The following is an 8,548-nucleotide window of genomic DNA, read 5'->3' as shown; positions in this document are numbered from 1 at the left end:
AGTGGTGGGTGAATGGTGATAGGGTTGCAGGCAGGGTCAGATCGTGTAGGGACACAGAACTGTCAGTAGGCACAGGCTTGGGGAGATGCTGTAATGATGACTTATGGGGTGCCAACTGAAGATGTCAGGTTTCTCCTGAGGCTAGGGCATGATCTAAGTGAAGAATGACAGAATCTCATCTAGACAGGTGTAGGCAAGATTTCAAAGTGCAGAACCAGACCTCAGTTTCCCTACCGTAATAGTGAGGGTGGGGCAGCCCTCTCCCGGGATTCCGAGGCCCAGCCCACTGGGCCCCTGCAAGGCAAGGTTCCATGCCACCGCGGGTGGAGGAGGACCCGCCCTGGCTGCAGCCCTCGGGCTGGGACGATCGGAGCAGGGGCGGGTCGCGCGGGTGCCCTCACCGCTAGCCGCCCAATCGCCAGCGGCCCGCCGAGCCCCGGGGGGCTGGGGCAGCGGGCGGATCGTGCCGCGGCTGCGCCGACGCGCGAGCGCGGGGCCGGGCCGGGCGGGCGGGCGCACTCAGTCTGGCGGCGGCGGCAGTGCGCGGACAGACAGACGTGTCGGGAGCGCAGCAGTGCCCGCAGCCCAGCAGCCCGGGCCGCGCCCGTCGGCCCGCCCGCCTGCCCGCCATGGTGTCGTGGATCATCTCCAGGCTGGTGGTGTAAGTGGCCTCTTTTCTTGCGTCCCTTCTTCCCTTCCCTCCGGGTCCCCAGGTCCCCTTAGGGCCGCGCGCCCCTGCGAGCCACCAGCCCCGGGTCGCTAGAGCTATTAATACCCGGCGGTCGCTAAATTTAGCAGGTACAGTAGCTGCTTGGGGACGCGGGCAGCGCGAGGAGGCGTAGGACGCGCAGCGCTACTGGTCCATGGGTGGCCGCAGGCGCGGGCGGCGCCTTGCAGGGGGACCCGGGCGTGGGTCCCCGCACGCTGGTGGAGTCGCCCGTGCTGGGCGCTGCGTCTCGCCTTGCCTCGGTTGCTTTGTTCCATTACGGGTGGGGCGGATTTGCAGGGGCCAGGAGTGGGTGCCCCGCGCGTCTCTCTCTTTCGGGAGAAATGCCCTGGGCTCCTGGGCCGCCGCGCTTTGTCAGGTGAAAATGACAGACAGACAAGAGGGGCGCTGCCTGGAGGGGTCATCGCGGAGACGAGTAGCCAGAAGAAGTGGGGCACGCAATGGACTGGGGAAAATACTCCTTTTTAGGTTTCTCAAATAAACAGAGGCAAAGGCAGGTGGCATATAGACTAGTATGCATCTTGGAGTAGATGTCTTCGTCCCTCTTGTCTGCTCTCCTTTGCAGGGGTTTAAGAGACAGGGACAGGCACCCCTGAGTATGCACAGGGAATTTCTAAGTGACAGACAGCATACCACCACCACCACCACCACCACCACCACCACCACCACCACCACCACCACCACCAAAGGGCCGTGGTAGTGACACCTCCCAGACGGTGCAGGAGAGCAGAGTCATCTGGGGTGAGGCCTGTATGAAGTCCTTGGGGATGTGTGATGGGGACTTCGTTTTGTTTTCTTTCCTCCCACCTTCCTACCTGGATCGGGATTGATTTACCACCTGCTAGGGGACCTGGGACTGAAGTGGGTCTGGGGAGGCCTGAGTGAGGACCACGTGCCCAGCATTTTCTTTGTCTAAGAAAGAGGGGCTGTTAACTCCCTTTGACAGTGCAGTGCCACATTTCACGTCTTGGCACATCTTTCTTCTTGTCTTCTTGACTGGTTTTTCAAGGCAGTCTAGAGTAGCGTTCTTTAAAGCCCTAGCCATTGTAGCCCAGCCACCATTCTGCCCTTGCCTCCCAAAGTCCAGCAAGTTACCCCACAAAGGTCTCTGCAACAGCTGTTGCCAGCTGCTGGGGGTTTGCTCTGTACCTTCAGGTGGCATGTAAAATATCTCAATTTCTGTGGCATGACTGGCATCAATAATACAGAGAAGCCACTGGCACGCCTTGCCACGCCTCATGCCCGACTAAAGCTTGTCTTCTGTGGCATTTTCTTTCCTAAAGTCCTGTGATCTTTGAATTTTCTTGTGACCTCTGGAGGACCTCCGGTGGGGTGGGTGGAGCATTGGAGTTTACTTGCTTGCCTGGTGGGCTTCTCTGTAGGTCCTCAACCAGCATCACGCAACCGTTCTTCCCCCACAGAGGAGGCAACTGAGGGGGGGGGGTGTAGAAAAGATGTGTGTTGGGAGGGGTTGCAACAACGTGATTGTTACCTTCCAAAACAGCCACGCCCTGAAGACCTGAGACTTCTTATGAAGTAAATAACCATGAGAATTGCCCCTCAGGTCTACAGCTACCCTCTGCACCCGAGATTGGTGGGATTTGGAGCAACTTGAAAAGGTCAAGGGTACTTCCAACCCTGTCCCTAATTCATGACATAAACTCAATATGAATTATTAATACCGATTTAAATCAGCAATTCCTGGTTCACCTTAACAGTACCCATTATAGAATATTAGCTGGTGTAAATAAACTGAAAACCAGCTACATCTTTGCCTCAGAAGGAAATCGCATGGAAATTTAGGGGAGCTATAGTCTTTAAGAATATAACTTAATTCTTCTATGTTTATGTATATATTTATATGTATGATGCAAGGAAATAATCGATTCAGCCCAAGAGGTAAAGGGTGCGGAGCTGAGGGTGGGGCTCTGATATTATGTTTGGAATCAAGAAAATCCATGGTTCAAATCTAATTCTGCTCCTTGCCAGTAGATCCCAGTTCATAGCCCTGATTACAACAGATCTCAATTCCTAAGCTAATTAACTGCACGTTGCTGTTGCAGAGGTTTCAATAACATGTGACCTGTGGATTCCCAAGCACCATGGCAAACACTACATTAATGGTGATTCCCTCCTGTCCTCAGGGCACATTGCAAGAGACTGTAAGCACTCTGGAGGGGCTCCAGCTCTGCAGTTCTCCAACTGGATTCCCAGAGGGCTTTGTGCTTTGCTGCCCTGATTTCATATGAACAGTTCTCCCTTAGTTTATATATTGGGGTTCTAGAGAAAACAAAATTTGGACAATATATGGGTTTATTGCTAATAAAAACCACCAATCCAGTCCTCCATCCTCATCTATAGAACTGCAGAGGGAATGCGCCTTGCCCAAGGTCAAAAGACCAGCTGAAGAACATGAATTCTGGATGTTCAGTCTGATGGATGGATGCATGGTCACGGACCCCTGACGGTTGTACTGAGGCTATCTCTTTAAGGCTCCCGTAGCTCTCTGGTCTGAGCTTGTGCTATGATTTTGTTCATAAATCCCATTTCCTTCCTGCCAGCAGCCTTTTCCAAGTTTAGTCAGCCACATCAAAGAATATTTAAGGAAGACCTATCACTGTGTTTGAGGATGGAGAGGGAGTGTCTTCCTGTCTTTATGGTTCCAGTCATCCAACCAGAGTTACTGGGACAAGCTGATGCTGTCGATGTCTCTTCTGCCACTGGCCATGAGTATTATGAAGGCAGTAACTGTGACCCGTTTCCCTCCGTAGCCCCTGTCCCCCGAAAAGGCAACACGGCTCCTCCCTGCCCCTTCTCCTGCTTTAGATCCAGTACCTGGCGTCTAAGGCCCCTCATCTAACATTGCTTTGTTGAGGGAGCCCAGAGGTTCCAGGGTCCTGGATACAAGAAAGGGATTTGGACAGGGCTGTCCTCTGAGGATGAAGCACCTGGGCATCAGGGCAGGCTTGTGCCTGGTGGGCAAAACTCAGTGAGTGTGTATGAAGTTGAGAACCTTCTTTCTGGCCACCTGTCTTCCTCCTGACTCCCTGGGCTCAACCAGGAGGAAATGAAGAGAATCCTTGTTAGTAGAACCTGCTTGGTATCTTCATGGGCATGGGGCTCATTGAGGATCTGCCAATCACTCTTCACTTGTTTTTAAACAGGGTTTCATGTGCCCAGGCTGGACTCGGACTCTCTGTGCGTGCTAGGCAAGCACTTTCCTAACTGAGCCAATCAGCGGCTCTTGTCTCTCAAGGCCTAGACGTGAGTGAATTTCACACTGGGAGACAATGTCCAGGAGTAAACTGACAGAGGGGGCACAAAGGCTGTTCTGTGACTTGGGAGAACGCGCCTTTTGAAGTATCCCAAGAGGCAAGCACTCATTGTCTCTGACAGAGCTTGGGCCGAGGTCCAGAGCTGGCAGAATGAACCCAGAGCCTCCCACCCAGTGTGTGGTCAGAAGACTCAAAATCCCTCTTCACTATAGGGAAAGAGGAGAATCTTTATTCAGTGAAAATTCATGAATATATAATGGATATACAGGAAAAAAAGAGTTATTTCTACCATGCACTGCTTCAGAATCACTTATTTTTTCTGCTGTGCTGAGGATGGAGCTCAGGGTTGTGTGTGTGCTGGGCAAGGACTAGGCAAGAAAGGAAAGGACTAGGCAAGGACTAGGCAAGGACTAGGCAAGGGTTAGGCGAGAAAGGATTAGGCAAAGGCTAGGCAAGGTAGGCATGGACTAGGCAAGAGCCCTACCACTGGCTACACCTACAATCCTTCTGCATATTTTTTAAATGTTAGTTTCTGGGGCTTGGGACACAGCTCATTTTTTAAAGAGTCCTTGCCTAGCATACACTAAGCTCTGCATCTCTTAAACATGGTATGGCGTCCCAGTAATCCCAGTACTGAGAAGGTGGAGACAGGAGGCTCAGGGGTTTAAGGCTATCCTTATCAAGTTTAAGACCAGCCTAGGACACAGAAAACCTTGTCTCTAAACAAAACAAGGAGACAGTAACTCAATTACTTGCCTGTACTGACAACTTGAATTTGATTCCCAGGCCCCACATGGTGGTGGAAGGAGAGACTCCCCAAAGTTACCCTCTCATCTCCACACATGAGCCATTGCAGGAGCATCCCACACTCACACAGAACAACAATCTAGTTAAAAAGGGTGGGGGGGGGATGACTGAGCAGATAAGGGCGCTTGCTGCTAAACCTAACTACCTGAGTTCAGTCCCTGGCACCGAAGGGGAGAGCTGACTCCTGCAGGTTGCCCTCTGATCTCTGACCTCTGACACATGCATAAGATGTGGTGAAACTCTTAAAAATTCAAACAAGTGAGAAACATTAGTTTTAGCAAAGTACAAAGTGATGCTAAAGTCTGGCTGGATCCCAGGAGTAGGATTTGGAGCGTGACAGCATCCACTCTGGGTCAGGGCTGTAAAGGAGAGGAGACTGGAAGGAATGCCTGTGGGCTGTCCTCAAGCTGTTCCCCCACTGTTGCAAAACAAATGGAAAGAGACTGAATCCTCAAACAGAAGCTTGCCTTTCCTGGAGGCCTGCTCTTAAAATCTGGAACGCAGAAAAAGAACCCAGCTAATAGAGGGTTCATGTTCACTGAGTACGTATTTCCTGCTGCCGTTGTGTGGGACGTGGTAAATAAATGTTCAGTTGAATTGAAGGAGGAAAGATGGTAGCTTAGGAGAGAGCATGTGGGTTCTAGTCTCCACACTGGTCTTTCCCACCACTGGAGTCCAGAGTCCGGGGCCCCTATTTCCAGTTTGAGAGGTGGGATAGCCAGCATCACCTGAGAGGTCCGAATAACTCCAAGCATCAGTATAGATCAAGGCCACTTCCTTCCCCACCTGGCTCCAGAGTGCATGAGAATCCCAGGAAGTGAAAATAGCAGCTTTTTGTTTACTGATTCTGCCTGCGTGCTGGGAAGGGGCACTCAGGACCTTCCACCATGTATATCCACCCCCCACCCCCCACCCCTGCTGCCGCCCGGGTTAGCTGGCAAGTGAGGGCCTGAGTGCTTATGGCCAAGTCCCTCATTTCTGAAAAGAGCCATCGGATGACAGAAGAGCTATGAAAAGCAAGAGGAAGGGGGAGATGGCTCCGTCCTAGTTTCTCAGTGTAGCCCTGGCTGTCCTGGATCTCACTCTGTAGCCCAGGCTGGTCTCGAACTCACAGAGGTCTGCCTGCCTCTGCCTCCTGAGTGCTGGGATTAAAGGCGTGCGCCGCCACCCGGCTCTAGTTTGCTTTCTATTGCTGTAATAAAACACGGAACCGAAGCAACCCAGTGGGGGCAGGGTATATTTTATCTTGCCATTCTGTACCAGTTCATCACTGAGGTCAGGGCAGGAACTCAAGGCAGAAACCTGGAGGCAGAAATTGAAGCCATGGAGAAGTGCTGCTTACTGGCTTGATTTTCTTTTCTTTTTTGACTTGCCCAGAGACTTTCTCCAGGGGCAGCACTGCTCACAGTGAGTGGGCTGGGCTCCCCCATGTCAATCATGAATCAAGAAAATGCCCCTTAGACTTGCCTATAGACAGTCTGACAGACAGTCTGGCAGTTCCTCAACCGAGGCTCCTTCTTCCCAGGTGTCTCTAGTCTGTGTCTAGTTCACAGAAACCAACCAGCACAGGCCCAGGCGCAAACCAAAAGATCCCATGCAGGCCCGTCCTTGACGGTGAACGGCAAAGGTAGCATATGTTATGTTCCCTGCCAAGTTCTCTTCCCTACACACACACACACACACACACACACACACACACACACACACACACAGTCACTAGATAGCTGAAGAATATTCTCCTCTTACTACTGGGCTGGAGAATGTCCCAAAGGATTGGGAGATGCTTACTTACACAGTTAGTATGTGTTCTAAGCTCGACGATCTCACCCGACAGCACACAGTACATACATTACTGTCCTTCTGGAGTTCTTGAGTCCTCACCCAAGCCCTGTGCTAGGAATATAGGGGGAAAGGGAGTGTTAGAAGAAATAGAATTTTTAATTTTTTCTGTGCTAGTGATTGAACCTAGAACTTTATACATGTTTTACCATTCAGCCATACTCCTTGCCCCAGAAGACATCTTGACAGGGATCTTGTTACAGTCCTTCAAACGTGGCCATTGGTGCCGAGAGCAGACTTTTCACTGTTATCTCTTATGATCCCTATGAGGCCGCCCAGAGTACTGTCTGCAGGAAAAGCATGCAGTGGTCCTGTGCCATGGGAAGGAAGGAGTTCAGTAGTTGCCGCAGGGAAGATGGAATCAGTTGCTCCTGGTTTGATCACCAATTCTGTCCCATCTTTACTGGATTTGTGAATGGAAGCATCCATTTCCTGAGTTAAAACACCCTCCCAACATCTCTCTCTCCCTCCAGAGCAGCCTCTGCCGATCCCTCTCCACACTGCACACCAAGGCCTTTCAGTCGCCTGGCAATTTAAGGCCGAAGAGCCTCCCGGTGCCAGCACCAGGAGCTGTCCAGCCTAGAGGCTCCGTGTGGCCGCCTCCTTCCTCCTACAACAATCATGCATAATTTCCGTTTTTATTTTTTCATAAATTTTATGTTATTTAGTTAGTTTTAAGACAGTGTTTCATGTGTCCTAGGCTGGCCTAAAACTATGTAGCAGAAGATGACCTTGACCTTCCAAACGCCCTGCCGTGACCTCCCAAGTACTAAGATCTGAGAGTCTAATCCAAGGCTCTGTTCACACAAGGCGAACACGCTTCCAAACGAATGAACATCTCCAGCACCTCCTTTCTTTTTCCTCACTGGTCACAGTTCAGTTATATTTTTCTATTTAGTTAGTTGGAGTTTTTTTCTAATTAAAAATTTATGTGTATGGGTGTTTTGTCTGCATGTCTGTCTGTGCACCATGTGCATGCAGTGCCCTTGGATCCCCTGGGTCTGGGATTACAGACAGTTGTGAACTGCTGGGTGGGTGCTGGGAATGGAACTCCGGTCTTCTGGAAGAGCAAGCAGTGATCTTAACCACTGAATCATCTCTCCAATCCCAGTTAGTCATTTTTGTTTTGTTTTTTTGAGACAAGGTTTCTTCGTGTAGTTTTGGTGCCTGTCCTGGATCTCGCTCTGTAGACCAGGCTGGCCTCGAACTCACAGAGATCCACCTGCCTCTGCCTCCTGAGTGCTGGGATCAAAGGTGTGCACCACCACTGCCTGGCCCAGTTAGTCATTTTTAAAGGCAGGGTCTTGCTGTGTAGTGCAGGTTGGCCTTTAATGCTGATGTAGCCCAGGGTGGCTTCCAATTTATAATCCTACCTCTGCCTCCCCAGTGTGAACCACCAAACTCCATGCTCCTGGGCACTCTTATACACATTTTTTAAACCTCCTTGTAGACAATGGTGGGCAGTCCTTTAGGCTGCAGACCAAGTTTCCCATTCCAGACACTAGTCTACCTACCTGTCCTGTTTCCCCATCAAAGCTTGAAGAAAAGGCAATGACTTAGGTCTGTATATGCGCTTTGACGGGAGGGGAGCTCTTTTTTTTTTTAAACCTCTTTAAATTAGAAATGTCTCCCTCACTCTCCTTTCTCTTCCTTTTCTTTGTTCTGTTTTAAAATGAAAGGTCAGGCATTAGGTTTAAGGAGAGCTTGAGGACAGTATGGAGTGGATGCCAGCATAGGGTCATCGTTGTGTCCATTCTTCATGTGTGGCTCTGACTTCTTCCTCATTGTATTAGTCACATTCCTTGTTGTTGTGACCAAGTATCTGACCAGAAGCAACTGAAGGGAGTGTGGATTTTGTTTAGCCACAGTTTGAGTTGATTCGGACCATCATGGTGGAGCC

General features: G+C 50.7%; 1 protein-coding gene across 2 annotated transcripts in view; it reads left to right on the top strand.

The window, feature by feature from the left end:
- Positions 1-293: 293 nt before the first annotated feature.
- The window catches only part of Reep1 (receptor accessory protein 1), a 105,096-nt gene continuing 96,841 nt past the window's right edge, over positions 294-8,548 (top strand). Inside the window, exon 1 of one of the 2 annotated variants that reach the window (XM_036180547.1) lies at positions 294-661. In XM_036180547.1, the coding sequence (XP_036036440.1) occupies positions 630-661 (32 nt within the window). In that variant the 5' untranslated portion in view covers positions 294-629. The remainder of the gene's footprint in view (positions 662-8,548) is intronic. The other variant, XM_036180546.1, reaches the window with a different exon arrangement.

The sequence above is a fragment of the Onychomys torridus genome, chromosome 3 (assembly GCF_903995425.1).
Source record: "Onychomys torridus chromosome 3, mOncTor1.1, whole genome shotgun sequence".
Taxonomy (NCBI): domain Eukaryota; kingdom Metazoa; phylum Chordata; class Mammalia; order Rodentia; family Cricetidae; genus Onychomys; species Onychomys torridus.
The sequence above is the reverse complement of the archived record's forward strand: the minus strand, read 5'-3'. Positions and strand labels throughout refer to the sequence as shown.